Here is an 18,649-nt window from a genome sequence, read left to right as displayed (position 1 = left end):
AGTGAAAAAAAGAATTAGATAGATTATATGATCAGTACGTACTGGTCCCTGCTGACAAAGCAGGTAACAACATTGTCTTTGTTTTTAAGGCTCATTATATTAAATGTATTTTAGAGGAACTTGGATTTAATTCTACAAGTGGTAATCCAACTTATACTCATAGTTCTCTTTCTAAGAAAGAAATTCTTCGAAATCATATGTCAGTTTCGAATATTTTTAATATTCCAAACAACCAAAATGAATTTGAATTATCAATTCTATATTGGATTCCGAAACTTCATAAAAATAATTGCAAACAAAGATACATAGCGGGTTCCAGTAAATGTTCAACCAAGCCTCTTTCTTTACTCCTCACTAAGATATTAACAGTAGTGAAGGCGAAACTTCAAGAGTACTGTGCAACAATATATTCGAGAAGAGGTGTAAATCAGATGTGGATACTTAGAAATTCCAAGGAACTTCTGGAAAATTTGAAATCACAAGATTTTACCAAAATCAACAGCTTAAAAACTTATGACGTTTCAACTTTATCCACAAACATTCCCCACGATAAATTAAAATTCAGGCTTTTGATATCATTGACAGCTGCTTTTTCAATAAAAATGGAACTCATAGATTAACTTACCTTGTCATTGGTCATTTGCAAAATTATTTTGTTAAAAAACATTCTGATTGTACACACAAGTACTCTGAAGTTGACATTAAAAAAGATGCTTCAGTTTCTGATTGACAATATCTATGAGGTTTTTGGAGACCAGGTCTTCCAACAATCTATTGGAATTCCCATGGGTACCAATGCCCCGTTATTAGTAGACTTTTTTGTTTTCATATGAAGCAGATTTTGTCCAAAATTTTATACGTGAAAAGAAGAAAATACTTGCTGTGGCGTTCAACTCGACATTTAGATATATCGACGACGTATTGTCAATTAACAATGGTTATTTCCATTCTTATGTCAAATAATCAAATGCTGACTGACGTTTTTCATACTAATTGTTAGGCCATTATTTACACACTGAATTGTCGATGGATTTTCCGTTATTTCCCGATCATGACAAGGAGCACACGGCGGGTGTGACCAGTCGGCAGGGGATGCTCACTCCTCCATGACACCTGATCCCACTTCTGATGTTTTGGAGGTCCGTGTTTGCATTGCACGTATTTTGTATTGTTTAATGGACTTCTGAGCTTGAATACTGTTCGTTATCTCCATACATTTCATGCAAATGATAAAGGAATATTACAACATAAATAAAGTTGACGATGGAAAGGATGAAGTTATACAATTTAGTTGTTAGCTGGCCCTTATCATATGTAGTCAGTAACACATTCAAATACGAAACAGATGTGCAGACACATTGGATACCCTTTATTTTGAGTTCACTAAAATATATCGCTTTGACACATGAATGGAAGTAACTATTGCTATAAGATCAACCGTCAATATATCTGAATGTCTGGGCCACAGCAAGTGTTTTCTTCTTCTCATGTAGATGTTTTCGAAAATAATCTGCTTCATAAGAATATAAAAACCGATCAGCTAATAAAGGAGGACAATTAGTGCCCATCGGAATTCCAAAGTTTTGTTTGAAGACCTGGTCTCCGATCTTGTCGATGAGGAACTCCAGCATCCTATTAAAATATCAACTTTAAAATATCAACTTCTGAGTACTTGTGTCTGAAACCAAAGTGACTTTTAACAAAGTAATTTTGTTGATAACCAATCATTGAAGAAACAGTTCTTTATAATATCAAAAGCCTAGTTCTTAATTTATCGCAATAAATAGATGTAAAGGTGTAGAAAAGTAGTACGTTTTAATGTTACTGACTTTTGAAAATTTTGGTGATTTTGATTTTACTAAAAGCAAATGTTTGGAGTTGTTTGAAATCCAAATCATATTCACAACACTTTTAGAATATGTTGTAGTACTGAACAGTGTACGTCGAAGAATTTTCCTTTGCAACAATTGATATTTTTGTGAGGGGTAAAAATAGGGGATTAGTAGAACATCTGCCTTTTTATACATTTTTAATAATGAGCTAATGCATTGATGAAATCTTAATAGAAGTGGGTATGTTAATTACGTAAATTAAGCTGGTGTTTCACTACAGTTTATAGTTTATAGTTATAATCACCAGACCAAAACAAAAAGAACAGTACTTTTAACGTTGAAAGTATATTATTAAAAGGTCTTTTGGGTGAATTAAAAAAAAATGACCACCAAACTGATTTTTTTTGGCAAAATTCAACTACTTATAACATATTTTTCACTGATATCATCATATTGCAAATGCATTCTAGTTCAAAATCCTGAAGTGGCAATAGAATAGAGAATTGGATTAAAAAGTTTCAGAATTTTTATTAGTAAAATTTCTTTTGAAAAAAGAAAATATCATTACACCTTAAAAGACTTTCTAAAATATATAGTCACAAGAAATTATAGTTTTTTATGCTTCAAAATGGTAAAAGGGGTATAAATGATTAAATCTAGACCTTGAATGAGTATCTTCTCTTGTACATGTGGCAAAAAATTGGCTTTTTGATTGTTATTTTACATTATTTTTTCAATTCTGGTTTGAAAAGTTTTAATATGAAAAAAATATGAAGCAATAAAATTCCCCAAAATTCACTTTTTTGTCCGTTCAAGTCAGTTCTTTAAATCTAAGCCAAGAAAGAATTGTTATATACGAGTCTCTTACAAAAAATACTAGATTTTGAAGTGACCCTATGTTACATTATTGTGTTGCACTCCTGACATCTGATATGTATTTTATTTAACATTGTTTTAAAAATTATAACACACAATAACCCATTCTTACTTTGTAAATCAATTTGTTGTGTTGATATTTTTCATCGATTACAGCAGGTTTTTCATATTTTGAAGACCTTAAAACATGATTATTTGCAAAGTGTAATATACATAAATTGTATTTAAAATATATGTGAAATGATGAAAACTATTCCCCAAATTGACTGTAATATTTCTGTAATTTGTTGATAGACATAGTGTTTTGAACATCAAATAGTATCAAGCATTTTTTTTCAACTTATGTTTTAGTAAGATAGTTAAAAAGCATTGGTAATTATGAAGCAGTTTTGTTGCACTCCTGACTGTAGTAAAGTTTAAAATTAAAACCAGAGAACACGAAAATTCATAAAGTGTTGGAAACATCAAGTGGTAATGAAACTGTGCAATGTTTATAGTTCAATACTTCATAATTAAAACAGATGAAAGTATTTAAAATTCGCATTTTATCTGGAATTATACCCCATTTTATGCCAAAAAACTAGCTTAAGTGTATATTTAGAGGATAAAATATATTTTAAAGCATATTTTCCCTTAGAAGACAAACACAGTAACCCACCAGAAAAATTCTACCCATCATTTTTTCTTTATTTTTATTCTTATTGGATGATTTATAATTCTAACATATTTGTTGCACTCCTGACCAAAAGCATTGGGGCCTTTAAAGTAGAATTGTGAAGCGAAAATTACACAAGAACTTGTTCTGTTTTTTCAGTGAAGTTGAGGAGGAATTACTTGAATTTTATTACAATGTTTAAGTGTGTTTATTTTTAACATTCATTAAAAAAATCACAAAAAAGATAAAAACACATCTGAATTGATAAAATTGTAAAAGGAAGGATTTTAATAATAAAACTGTCAATGATTTAGCATTAAATTATACAAAAAGATCATTATTAATTAATGAATACTTCTAAGCATGAATAGAAATCTTTTCGTCACACAACTTGAATGTTTAAAAAAATGTGTTGCACTCCTGACCATAGAAATATGGATCTGAAGCACAGACAGATCCTGTAATTGATAAATCTATTTGGTAAAAATGTTCTTTGTGTCTTTATTTTCCAAAATAAAAATCAGAAAATCATATAATGATAATAGTTTTTTCATGCTTGGGAGCAAAACATCAAATGTTGCACTCCTGACATTTTTGAGTATGCACATATACTTGACTCTCATTAATGCTGCTTGTGATTTATATAACATTTTTAAGTTTTAAAATGTATATCAGTTATTTTTTTACACTTCGAAAATTCTTTTTTGTCTTAATTTTCTATCAGAATTTTACAATTGATGTTTTTTTGGCAACACTACATTTTTTCTGTTGCACTCCTGACATGGTATAACATTTTTTTAAACATCAGCCATGACCACAACTTGATTAAACAAAAGTTATGACAGTCCACATTTAAAGCTCAATACTTTGAATATTATCAGGAAAGTCTTTATTTTCAACATGAAGCATTATTTTTTATTTCACAGATCTCCAAAAAATATTGAAATTTCAAAATGTCACAAAAAAGTGTTGCACTCCTGACAATTTTAGCATCATTTTTGGGCATAACTTTTTTGTTAATTGAGATATCAACGAGATATTTGGCAGGTATTTAGACACTATCTAAAGACATATGCTGAGACATAGAAATCTATTTTCATTGCCTGTATTTTTAGTGTGGGTTGATAAATATGCATTTGGTCATTTTTTTGGAATTCACCCTTTTCAGATAATTGTTTAAATGATAATTAAAATTATTTTAAATGGAAAACCACTAGGCACAATTTCATGAGCGTTAACAGAAGGATTATGAGCTTTGAGATTTTCCTTCATGTTTTAGATGTACGAGAAAAAAATGTCAAAATGATTCGAGGTTATTTGTATCAAAAAGAATTTTTATGTTAAAGTGACCGTGATCATTGAACACTCCATTGCAGAGAGGGAATTGCTTTTTATTGGACATTCGATTGCAAATATGACTTTTTAAAAATATCGTTCATTTACATAACTTTTCAAAGTGTATATCTAAATGCTTATCTTTATAGGGCTAGATCAAAGTAATGTGAGTAATTATTGGATTTTAATACACATAATGGCTTCTTTGGGTTCTTGCTTTTATTTACTGTCATCCAAGCAAGTGTATCACTGTGTATAAGTTCAAAGTTTTGACTTATTCCGTAAATTCTTTGATGAAAGAGAACCTTCAATGGAACACGACTGTTTTTAACAAGAAATTTACTTAGAGCAGTTGACTTAGCTTATATTAAACAGTTTCAAGAAAATAATTCAATAGTGAATGACAAAGAGACAGATCAATAGAATCAAGCTACCGAATCAAGTTTCATGGGGGTAAAGTTAGAATTATTTTTTTTCTTGTACTGTTGAATGCTGCAACAGGAAGACACATTAATGCAAAATATGAATTTTGGTGAATATCCAAGTACCAAATATTCAACAAAATATGAAATTCTCCAATCCAAGATTTTTGTAGTTTTATAAAAAATAATTATTTTGCTTTTACACATGCTTATTGGGAATTCTTTCCTCTTTGGAGTATTAGAATTTTGTTTCAAAGTATCAATTAGGAAAATTAATATGAAGGTGAGAAGCAGGGTTTTCTGGTTTGGCCAGCGCAAAAGTGTTTATCAATGTAAGGATATACAGATTTTAAAAGTGAAAATAACCGAAGAAAAGATGGTTAATTTAGAGATCCGTGCATATAATATTAGGTAAAAAGAATTTAGAATATCAATACAAAGGGTATAACTCAAACCTGTCTCTCTTATTCTCCCTCTCTCACTCCTTAGTTCTTAAATGGATTCTCAGAACAAAAGAATGGCGTATATGTTCTTAATACTTTATGAAAAAAAAATTAGTATTTTGGAACTGTACAAAATAATTTCGGGTCCAAAATTTTAAACCATGAATTGTTTTTTCTTGTCTTTTTCCCCTTTCCTATATCCACTAGATGTTTACATAAGGTACATTGTGCACTAGGTACTATTTTGTCAACTGTTTGGCATGTATACTTGTCTTTTTCCGTCAAATAACGAATATACTCTGCTTCATTTGAACCGATCCTTTTTAATTCTTTTGCTAGTGAACTAGCATTAGCGAAATCCTGACTATTAATATACGTTCCTTTCGGGATATATCGAGATGCATCGTTTGGTCCATTTATGACAGGAATTAGTGTAGCGCTGTGGGTGAAAAGATTACGTAATTTTTCCGTTGTATACTGTTTACAGATTGAATTTTCGAAGGAAAAATAGAATTTGTAATGTGTTTCAAACAAGGATTGACACTTGGGTAGTCTATCATATTGACGACCACATTTCTTATTACCACATCCGCCATAAGTATCAACTGTTAAGTATTTACTAAGTTCTTTTACCAAGTTTTCTCTCCTCGAAGGGGTAACACAGTGGCTTGAAACCCAGACTGCGTCTTTTGTTTTATTGATTAATATACCACTGTAGTTTCTCTTCAGAATTTTTTGTCGTTTTTGAAATTTTCCATACATTGGCACATGGATATCTGAATCGTCCATATAAGACATTGACAAATCAAAACGGTCCATCCATTCTTTGTTTGGTCTATGTGTGTGATATGGACTTTCAGCGGAATAAAAAATCCAAATTTGACCTTTTCTTTTATTTAAAGTACTTTTTGGAATGTGTCGGTGGCTGAACACAACAATATCTGCATTGGAAATATTATTCGCCAAGATGCAATTCGGGACGCTGCATCTAGAGCTATTATAGAGCTTCAGATTGTTGGTAATGTAAGGCTCCATATCAACCCAGTATGTGCGATATTTCCTTAGAGGTGGTGATTCTCTGTCCACAGTTTGGATCACTAATCCGTGTAAGTTCATTTCGGGGGTTAGCTCTGAATACAGAATTACTAAACTTAATATAAGGCCGCAAATTACAATCGCCTTCAAATTCTTCTGTGATAGAAGGAAAATCTTCATTCTGAAAGGGATTCGTATTACTTAGATAAACATGATGAATTGAAATTTGAAGATGAAAGAAAGCAAGATTTTATTTCTTATTTTGATTACCTTTGTTAAGAAAAAGAAAACCCATATTGCTAAAAAACCCTTAATACTAACAGAGATCTGAATGTTGTAATTCATTTTAATACGATTTCTATTTTTAAATTAAAATATAATTGAAAAATGTCAATCATACCTGATGTAGATTTCACATCAAAAAAGAATTAAAACCCAATCGTAAAGGACATTGCACGTATGTAAATCTCGGGAATGTATCGTCATGTATGTCGGTAAATGGCATTTTTTCGTCAATGGTTATGAGGGTATAGGGTATAAGGTAGATGGAGCGTGAAATATTAATACAGTAGGAATTTATGTACAGTGTATTTGAAACAACATTTATATTTTGTTGCTGGAGAAAACAATTTAATTAGGCTATGTAGCAGGAGGGAAGATTTTATCCTACACTACCATAACAGTTAATACTGGTTGCCTATGTTAAAGAGTTATTTTTAAATGATCATCAAAATACATGGATGCGTGTTTAGCTGCTTGAAGGAATGCAGGTAAATTAACCTGAGGGAATGCAAAAAATGGACTGAAAGTGTATCTATAACATGTTATGGATGTGCCACTGGGAAACAGAGAGGGAGATGATGATTGAGGGAAGCTTAGTCATAGCAACAAATTTAAAATAAAAAAGAATTACTATTAAAACTGTTGAGAATACTTAATATATGCTTATTATGGTGGGTTAAAAACCCTGTGTTTTTCTACAAAAACCTGGTTCTCTACTTGTCTCTTACATTTTTAGCAGTAGTCCATTCATATTTTTGCATATGATTGAGTGTGTCTTGAAGATGTGCATAAGATTTAGGAATTTAGATTTTCATCTTCGGGTGTGTTGTTGGTTTAAAAAAAAACTTCGTTTTTCCTAAACACCTGGTTCATTGAGTTCCCTATTACACTTTTCAAAGTAGCCCATTTGTATATTTTTGCAGTAGCCAAATCATCTTTTGGATGGTGATTGGTGTTGTCCTGTAGATATGCAATACGTTTTAAGGACTTTGATTTTCACCAAGGATCCAAATGGGGGTCATTTTTTTTTTAAAAAAATCTAAAATCTGATTCTTTGAACTCCTCTTACTCCTCTTATATTTTTCACAGTAGCCCATTCATATTTTGGAATAATTCTGAGAGTGTCCTGTAAAAGTGAATTTAGGTTACGAAATTTCGATTTTCACCTTGGGGACACAAGATGAACCTGCACCATTCAGTCAATTGAAAGGTCACTGAAAGGTTGGGAAAGGTCACTGAATGACAGAGCTTTCCCTTTTTTTCTGTTTCATATTTGGATATTTTACTTGAAAAAGACGTTGATGGTAATCTAACAACCAAGTTTTATGATAAACATGATGACTTTAACTTTTAAATCGTCAACTCCCCTTACTTATGCAGCAATATACCCTCATCACCTGCATACAGAGTTTACATCTCTTAGTTGATTCGATACGCAATAGCATGCCCTACGTATGAACAATTTATTGACAAACAAGTTGATGAAACAAGAATTTCAGCAGTCTCGATTAAAGTCGTCATTTTGTAAGTACTATGGTCGATACAATGACCTTGTCAGCAAATACAATTTATCATTAAGTCAAGTAATGACTGACGTTTTTCATACTAATTGTAAGCCCATTATTTACACACTTTATTGTCGACGGATTTATTTTTCCCTTATTTCCCGATCATGACAAGGAGCACACGGCGGGTGTGACCGGCCGGCAGGGAATGCTCACTCCTCCATGGCACCTGATCCCACCTCTGATGTTTTAGTTGTCCGTGTTTGCTATGCTCTAAAATTTGAATTGTTTGGTGGACTTTTAAGCTTGAATACTGTTCGTTATCTCCATATATTTCATACACTAGAGGCAATCACTTACGTGTTGGTTTTATTGTTTTATGATAGCAACTAGTTATTATAGATATTAATTATTTTTTGCTTGTCAGTTATTTTGCTTGCCAATTATATCGTCCCTTTAAACAGATGCTTTGACGCAAAATCTGAAAGCTAGGCCATTATCTCTCTCTCCAAAACATGCTCGCCTTACTGCGGTGTCTAAAGCTTTGCAAATAAGATGAAGTTATAGACATGCTGTTGAACTCATAGTAAAAGAAACTAAAAAGTAGTATATTGAAACCGGCTGGTATTTATGTATATCATTCCGTTACAAATCCGGCTGCAATTTAGTGTTCAGAATACCAAAGTCATTGTATGGAAACCTTATAGAAGAGCAAAATTGATATATTTCATTCATCCGCGTCATATTCCGAGGGAAAACGTCTCGCGTTGACGTCTAAACTTTAATTCTCTTTTCTTGGGATTTTCCAGCCACTTCAGAAAAAAAAAGATTAAATATTCATAATTATAAAAGAAAATTGATTTTAAGGAGACTCATTACACCACTTTTTGATGACGTACTACACAGAAAAATAAACCTCCATTGTTTCGACCGTTTTTTCCTGGGGACGAATTGTACAGGTTCGCTTTGCTAATGATCTAAATCTTTAAAAGGCTCTAAAAATAGACTACATGCGATGTTGTAAACAATGAGAACAAGTTGACGGCTTTATTATAAATCACAAACGAAGAAGGGTTATTCCTAAGTACAGACCAAAGAGAATGACAGTCAAATCTTCGCTACCCAAGTAGTGTAAAATGTCATAGGGAAAGCAGCAAGTTCTACCACTGACAACATGTACGTATTGAGGAAATTCGAGTTGAAATCTATAATCTCGTTGAAATATATTATAATTGACTTACGCTTTTAGAGTACTGTACTCTTGTTGGTTTGTGTGCCTGTCTTTTATTTCTTTGAAAAATGTTTATTTATTATAGAATTTTTAGCTTATTCTGAATCTGATATGTTCAACCGTTCCTGAGTGTTTTGAGCCAGAGGGATTTAGGAAAGATAACTCTTGCAAGTGGACTTTTTATTCCAATTATTTTATAAATTGGAATTTTCATTTCCTTAAAACATTCTTCTTTCAATTTGTCACTTGTTATTCATTAATTTACATTCCTTGTCTATTTATAACTTATTTTCCAAATTATTCATGCAAGGATTAAGAAGAAAATCACATTAATTCTTTTTTGGGAGAAAATTATTTTTTCTAATAAAAATAATATTGAATATTATAAAGTGTTATTTTATTGCTTACATATTTTAAGAGACGTAATTACCACATGCAGGTGATAGTGGAAGTATTACTACATAAATTAGGAAAGTGGATAATGGAATATCTTATTTGAAGTTTTTGAGAATCCACATTTGATTTACACCACGTCTCAAATATGTTCAGTGTAGATCGATTTGAGCTTTGGTGACTTGAATATTGAAGATTGAAATGTGAATTTGAAGAATTGGAAGAATTTAATCTTTAGAAAGTGAACTGTAATGTGAGCATCAGTTGGATTTCATAATGTAGAAATATAAACGAGTTCTTCTAATATTCAGTTGTAATAATGATCCTTAAAACAAAGAAACAGTTTCCTGACCAGTATTCTTCTTGTTGAGTACTTGAATAGAGGCTATTAGTCGGATTGTATATTTTTGCAAAATTCTAACCCTCATTGAAAAGATAGAATGGTCAGGCAAATTGAAATGTTTTTAAAGATGTTGATGGACCCTAATATTTATTTATTTCGAACTTATGCTCTTCTCTTGTTCAGTGAAGCCTTTGTTTCTTAATAAAATTAGTCCGCATGGAGTATACATTGAATTTTTAGAATAGACAATGTTTGAAGTTTACTGAATCAAATTGTCCCAGTCTCAGTAAAAATACTTTGTACAGTAAAATTGCTATTGAAAGAATTGCTAGTAGTAAAATACCGCAAGTTTTACACATTGTAGTAAAACTTTTGGAAATGGAACACATGGGTTCCAAAAAATAGTCAAAAATATCTCTGATTGAAACATTTAAATCTTTTATTTTCGTAAAGGTTTGGTTTGTTTTATACCAAAACTGATTATCTGCTGACCGTGTATATAATAAATTGTTAATGTCCCTAAGGAGAATCCGAGAGGCACCAACCGTTCTGTCAGAACCTGTTCCCCTTTCAGACATTACAGATTAATAGCGATTCTCTGTAACCACTTAAACTTCTTTGCCACGCATGGTCACCGATTTTGATGAAACTTTGCCCATTATTACAACTTGACACCAGAAACATATATCAAATAAAATTTCGTTGCTATGTGTCTTGGTTGCCATGGTAACAGCCAGAAAAGTTGAAAAAATTGAGATTTTCAGCCACTTTAAATCTTTATTAAGCCTTAATAAAGACTAAGAAAAACAAACAAACAATTCTCCCAAAAACATGACACCTTGTTGCCACTTATGCTATAAATAAACTATTTAGAATTTATCTCTAAGTAAGTGGTAACCATGGGTACATTTGGAATACATTTTAGATGCTGAAAAATGCTGAAAAACGCTCTATAGCCACAAATGATAGATGTTACATGATCAAACTCAATCAACAACGTAAGAAAAACAATGAAAAATATTTGACCTCATGTAATTAGGTATTGGCAATATTATTCTAAAAATAACTTTCATGGTTGCCATGGTAACACAGTGTTACCATGCAAAATCTGTTGCTATGATTGGGTTAATGCTACTATCGTGAGGGAAAACAATAAAATTCATGACTGGCACATATGCATCCTTAGGACCTTGCAACACCGACAACATTAGAAAAATTGAGATTAATTGTTACTTTGCAGTGTAACCATGGAAACAACATACTAGTTGTTTAAAGTGATATTTTTTTGCTGCTTTAGGAATTTACCAACCTTTTAATCAAGAAAAATATCATTTGAATCACCTTGAATAGTACTTATCTCGTAGAACTAAAGTTGAATATCATATATTGATAAAGGTTGTTGAAAAATACAACACTGTTGCTATGGTTACCAAGAAGAGAAAATGTTCGATTTTGTTAATTTTTTGTTAATATTAGACCCTTTGTGCCAGCTTTTTGCATCCAGTTAGAGATTGGGTGATAGTCAAATTTGAAAGTCAGGTTAGTTGTTCACATATATCAATCATTTAAGTTTTGGGAATCTACATACAACGGTACGTATCCAAGGAAACAGAGTATTTTTCAGATTTTTATGCATGTTTTTTCGCCTTATTTCCATAGCAACGCACTATTTAAAGAATTAAAATTGAATTTTTTGAAATGTGAAAATTAGGGTCAAACCAAGGCCTTTAAAAATTGGTCATCAGTTATATAGAAATATGCTTTTTAAAAAGATAGCATAAGATTAAAACACTAAGAGAGTAAATTTAAAATCCCTTCGTGGTATTAAAACCATGGCAACCATTGCCAACCTATAAGAAATATCATATTTTGTCCTTGGTATATGTTACAAGGATCTCTTCTCTATTATTTGCTTGCATTTCAACCTATAATTGTTTTTATTCTTAAGTGTATGACTTTATAAAATTAAATGAACAAAATTATTACTTTTGAATACTTTGTTTCCATAGTAACGTATTTTATAGATGATTTACCAAACATGTTTATCATGCATTTAAGACACCAGGCCTTCAATTTTCAGAAACAGTCATTGCCACTTGTTTGCTTTGCTGCAAACGTTAACTGTGGGACTCTGAAGATATTGAAAAATGCCATTTTTCAAACTTTAGGACATGTTACTATGGTAACCATGACACGTAGCAACCAATTTCTGCCTGATTTGAGTGAACGGTATCAAAGACTTTTATCATAGAGAGTTTGGAGAAATTCTGAGACTACACGTGCCACAGCTCCTATATAAAAGTTCAAGTCATTACAGAGAATGGCTCTTTAAAAAACACCATTCTCTACTGGACACCATGTCACCCAGTAAAGAATCCTTTATGTTTTGCAATATTTTTGGTGGAATATAAACCGAGCGACAAATATCCTCGGGGACAGATTTCCCACCAGCAGAGATTCATACTCGATGTGCAGGAACCCAGGATGCTACAACCAAGGGGAAGGTTTCTAAACAGATCGAAAAGCGTCATTAGTCGGTTGTGGAAAAGATTTCATGAACTAGTATCTGTGTATGAAATTCTTCAGAGTGAAAGACTATACAGCCCAGCTAGATCGTAAGCTAGAATTGCAAGCAGACCAAAACTTATTCTACCTAGTCGTTGCTGAAACGGAGACTTCGTGACACACATCAGGTGAAGAGCTTGCAGGAATATGCTTCATGAAAAAAACTTAAAAGCCCGACGGCCTGTCATCCGACTGTTTCAACTGCAGATAACAGAGTGAGAAGACTTGAGGTTGCAAGTGATTATTCAAAATAGAAATTCAGTTCACTTAGACATTTACTCTTTACTTATGAGTCAAAAATTGTACGTCGATTAAGGGTATCGAGTATGGAAACAGAAAAGTAGGCGTATTAGTGACTGCTGTGTTGCTCAGCATGGTGCGTTAAATGTCGAGAGCACTGTAATAGTTTGGGTAGGGTTTTCTATTCAAAGTCCATGGATACAAGGCCACTGAGGGCAAACATAATAAACCAGTGCCTTGATGCAGAAACTGTATGGGCCTTAGAAGTCACCAGACCTTACTTTAATTAAACATGATTGGGATGTTCTACAAAGGGTATCTCCAAATATAAACAAAGTTGCATCTACAAGATGAATGGGATTCTGTTTTGCAAAGTCCCAGACGTTCATTTATCCTCTATTTCCCTTGGTAATGCAGAGACAGTATCTAGGCAAGGAGATGTTACACAAAGTATTGACATTGGTAAGATTAGATAACACTAAAACAAGTTAAAAGTTGTACAATCAATGCAATTTGAAATTAACGTTGATTAAGGGTTTAGTATAAATTGTTACTTTTGTTCCTCTGTTAAAATGTACCTGCCATAAGTTTTTGATGAAATGAGCTGTGACATAAGCGTCGAATCTTTGAGATTAATTATGCTCATATATATTTTATGAGATCCTGAGAATATAATATAGGCGAGGAGCATAATAAATTGAAATATCACTACGCCTTACACAAATTGGTTAAACTATTATTATTTATTTGGTCAGAAAATATCAATAATTGCAAAATTCTTAAGTTGCGTCAGGTATAGATTTGGATTTTACAGAAAAATTTGGAACCAAGGGACTTTGAAAATGCCCAAGCATATGTCCAGTTACAAAGGCTGATTATATTCCAAGTGAATTTCGAATTTTTATAATGACTTTTTATTAAAAAAAAAAATGAGTTCACTTTTCTACAGAAGCCCATTTAGGACCTATCAAATATATTTTTGAATTTGATATAACGAATTTAATTTGGTATATCAATTTCTTTGAATTTATTATAATGAATTTAATTTGTTAAAAAAAATTGTTTTATTTGTTATAACAAATTCAAATATTTGTTTTAACGAATTAAATTCGCTGTAACAAATTCTAAAACTTGTTATCAGGAATTAAATTCGTTAAAACGAACTCTTTCATTTGTTCTAACGAATTAAATTCGTTAAAACGAATTCGACAAATTGTAATACCGAATTCCTATATATTTTTGTATAGGCCCTGATAGTTGAATTTGATTTAACAAATTTTAATACGTTATAACAAATTTTATAATTTGATTAAACGAATTTAATTTGTTATAACAAATTTTTGAAATTGTTTAAACGAATTCAACAGATTTGTTATAACAGATTAAATTCTTTATAATGAATTCAAAGAAATTGTTTTAATGAATTAAATTCGTTATAACGAATTCGTCGATTCGTTATATCGAATTCAAAAATATTTTTGATAGTCCTAAATGGGCTTCCGTACTTTTCCAATATAATATCAATATGATATATATAATTTTGCCTTTAGTTGGAGTATGCTACATCTTTCAAGTTAGTAAGACCAATAGTAATAAAAACTAGAAACTCGTTGCTAGCAACGAGAGGTCTTCCGTCCGAATAACCATCCTAATATTACCTAAAAATTTAAAAAATAAAAAAAAGTTGAAAAATTCAACTTTTTTAATTCACTTCCGGTAGCGACCAGAAGTACTGACGATGCACGAAAAGGTAATTCTGTTTATTTATAAATCATGTACTATACTCTTCAACAAGTCTCCAGTTCTTATCATTAGCCGTTCTTTAGATCCTTTGCAGGTAAATTTTCATTTTAAATCAGGAAATTATCCATAACTTGGCACCGGAAGCGAATTTTCAAATTTCCTCCCAGATGTATCAAGTTCCTATAGATGCGCATTATTCCTAAAAATTCTTTGGCAAGCTCGACTGTCTCCTTTAACTCCAACCTGCTCGTTGGAGTTTATGAAGACAGCCGCCATTTTGGCCCACCGCTTCAAATCTAGAAATGCGAATATCTAAAACTATTGAAGTTTTTACTTCTTCTTATTTCTTTATGCAAGTTTTAAAATTCTATTCAATTCCAGACAGACATGCCCGTGTAATCCATTTCTTCACTTCTATACTACTGCATCAGTCCTTTTGTCTACTTTGAAAGGCTGGGCACGATATATTATTTTGCGCCAAATATCATAAGTAAATCTTAGCGCCTTTTCTTTGGCAACCTCGGCTGCCAGCGTAAACTCCGACCTGCTCTTTGGAGTTTATGAAGACAACCGCCATTTTGGATCACCGCTTCAAATTTAGAAATGCGAATATCTAGAGTATGGATTTATCAATTTTCAAACAAACTATGTATTAGGCATTTTTCAGGGAGTATCCATTAACCCTCTAAATATTATAAAAAATATTGAAAAACAAAAAAAGTTGAAAAATTCAATTTTTTAATTTCGCTTCCGGTAGCGACCGGAAGTACTAAAGACGCACGAAAAGGCTATTCCGCTAATGTAGAAGTCGTGTTCTATGCTATCTAATAAGTCTTCAGTTCATATCTTAAGCTATTTTTGAAAAAAGGGGACAAAATTTCATTTTAAAATCAGAAAACTGTCCAATAACTTGGAATCGGAAGCGAGTTTTCCTAATTTTCTTTGTGATGAACAAAGTCCATTTGATGACGCATAATTCCTGAAAGTTTCACTTAAAACACCTGAATGGTTTTTGAGAAATGGCCTGCACAAAATTTTGGGGAAAAATAATAATATTAATAATAACTAGAACAAAGCTCGTTGCAAAGCAACAAGTAGGTCTTTCGTCCGATTTTCAGTATCACTGCCTGTAAGATCGGTAAACGAAGGTAAGCCATTCATTATAAAGAAGGATACGACAAAAGATAATGTCGATCTGTCTTTCGTATATTTGAATAATTTAAATCTACACTGATATGCGTGATTTTAAGCAATTTATAACTACTTCCGGAAGTGACACCTATGGACAAAAAAATGAGATTGGAAGTCTTGGGTGATGTTACTCATTTAATTTTATGTAAATATCTAAAAAAAAAAAATAAGTCGTTTCTGGCTACTTCCCGTTTAACCGGAAGTGGTTGAAAATGACAGTACTCGATAGGAAATACAGCTGGACGTCCTCTGTGAGAATCATTATTCTATTCCATGCCAACATCTTAAAAAATAAGCAATTTTGACTTCTCCCTATTTGGCCGGAAGTGACGTCATTTGACGTCTTTTGACGGTATCACTAGCTGTTACTGTCATTTTAAAGAACTTTCCTTCTTTGATATGTTACAAATTCTCAATACGTTTTTAGTTATTAAAAAAAAAAATCTGTCCCTCAAGACCCCATATTTTAGGGGCCAGCCCTATTTCCATGATATCGTGTGAAAGATCTTGGAATTCTGCACTACGTTTGCTCTACATGTTTAAACAAAATATTTACAGGTAAAGAGATATTGTAGAAAAAGTATTAGAAATTTTGAAATTCTCGATATGCCTTTATTCGGGCCTTAGCGAGGTCGGCGTGCAGCAATTCCGGTGAGAATGAAATATGTTTGTCACATTTACATATATTGTTTTATCATCGCTGAAAATCTCAAGTTTCTATCTGAAGCTGTTTTTTGAGAAAACTCGCGGACAAACTAACCTTCTGAAACTCATAAAAATGCAGAAATATTGGAACCGGAATTGACGTCATCAAAACAAAAAATAAATGTCTAGATTGTTTTATGTTCTATCAGACCTGAAAGTTTCGTTAAAATCGAGCAAGCCGTTTCCGAGAACTCGCGTGCACAAAAAAGGCGAGAAAAAAGTAATAGAAACTGTGGAAAAGAAACCTAAGAATAACAAGAAGGTCTTCGGCTGAAGACGAAAGACCTTAATGATAATAAGAGAATATATATAAATGAAGAAAACTGCAACTGATGAACATAATGAGATCTGTGTAAAAAAAAATACTGAAACCTTGATACACATTTTAGTTTGAAATACTTCTTGTAAAAATAATTGATACATTTTCTGTTACAATCATGGTACTGAAGAATAAACCATTCTACTGTTGAATAAAAATCTCGTTATCAAGATAAAAAATGTACATTTTAAACAGAAAATATCAGAATGTAGGGAAAAAATCTGATATTTTATATACTAAAGGTCATACGTGGAATGTCAACCTGAGTACATATTTGTTTATTTAGCATATAAATTTGTCTTTATTAGAATATAAATTGAGTCAAGAGAATGCAGTAACGATAATCTGGAGGGAAGCCCAAAAAGGAGACCCCCGAAAAAAGAGAGAAAAATTAACTACATTGTGATGTTTGAGCAGTTTTTTCTTCTTTTTTATTTGGCTTGTAAGAACGAACTAATACCCTTGGTCTTCAGGTATTCTTTTGTTTTGAAACGCATTTTAATGGAGATTCGAAATTTGTAAGAATCTTTTTGAAAGAAGTAAAATACAAGGAGGAGTAGACATTCATATTATTTTGTAGTTTACATCACTGTATCAGAGGACAATGACAGAGAAAAAAAATGCATAATTATAAAACATAATAAAAAGTTGTACGACCTTTCTTTCAACTAAGATAATGTGTAAAAGGAAACAACTGGGACTTATAATTAAGGTTAGTTAACTGTGATATGTATTCTTGGTTCATATATGTACATACAACAGGCAACACTATTTACTGAGCGAAAAAATACTACCTTCTACTATTGCTTCAATTTTTACAGCTATTACATGTGCAAAAATGAAAATTGTCTACAACGTTATTGGATATTTTACAGTAATCAATCTTATATTACATCATTAACGCCGTTAATCCAAGATCAAAATCACTTACACGGCATATGTTAAACAGCGAAGAGATAAAATTAGAGTTATCTCTCCTTGCTTGTAATAAATGGTTTAAAAGGCAGCATTTCATTGCATAAGCCTGTGCTTTTACAATTATAAAAAATAATCCTCACTCCAATGTACATATTCGATAAAATTTCCTTTAAATGTACATAAACTTTTTAGTCTAAATATATTGACAAACTTGCGTAATAAAGTTTCCCCTTTAAAACGTAGATCATTATTTTTTCACTCTAGGTACGTTTGATCTAAAATGTCACTTTTTGCAACTTTTTGGTACAGGTGGAATTATTAGATAGATGGACAGACAAAGAGTCAGGCCAACAGAGTTGATTACAGAACATGTTAAAAACATCAGAGGTGGGATCAGGTGCCATGGAGGAGTAATCATCCCCTGTCTACCAGTCTTACCCGCTGTGTGTTCATTATCATGATCGAGCAAACGGAAAAATCCATAGATAATTCAGTGTTGAAATAATGGCCTACTAATTAATACGGAAAACGTCAGTCAGAATTCGACTTAATGACAGATTGTCTTTTCTGAGAAGGTCATTGTATCAACCATAGAATGATGACTTTAAATGAGACA

The 18,649-nt window shown here is 31.9% G+C and overlaps 1 protein-coding gene and 1 long non-coding RNA gene across 2 annotated transcripts in view; both read right to left on the bottom strand.

Annotated features, from left to right (window-relative positions):
* The window catches only part of LOC133187690 (uncharacterized), a 91,935-nt gene that overhangs the window by 43,684 nt on the left and 29,602 nt on the right, over positions 1–18,649 (bottom strand). The gene's annotated exons all lie outside the window — the stretch shown is intronic.
* On the bottom strand, positions 5,648–7,045 carry LOC133187689 (glycoprotein 3-alpha-L-fucosyltransferase A-like). Its single transcript, XM_061323094.1, has 2 exons — positions 6,999–7,045; positions 5,648–6,779 (listed from the first exon to the last, which is right to left on the bottom strand). The coding sequence occupies exon 2, from the start codon at positions 6,776–6,778 to the stop codon at positions 5,675–5,677; it is 1,104 nt and encodes a 367-aa protein (XP_061179078.1). The 5' UTR covers position 6,779; positions 6,999–7,045; the 3' UTR covers positions 5,648–5,674.

The sequence above is a fragment of the Saccostrea echinata genome, unplaced genomic scaffold, assembly GCF_033153115.1.
Source record: "Saccostrea echinata isolate AGI-Se365-2 ecotype Australia unplaced genomic scaffold, CSIRO_AGI_Sech_v1 ptg000015l, whole genome shotgun sequence".
Classification (NCBI taxonomy): domain Eukaryota; kingdom Metazoa; phylum Mollusca; class Bivalvia; order Ostreida; family Ostreidae; genus Saccostrea; species Saccostrea echinata.
This window is presented reverse-complemented; position numbering and strand designations above follow the sequence as displayed.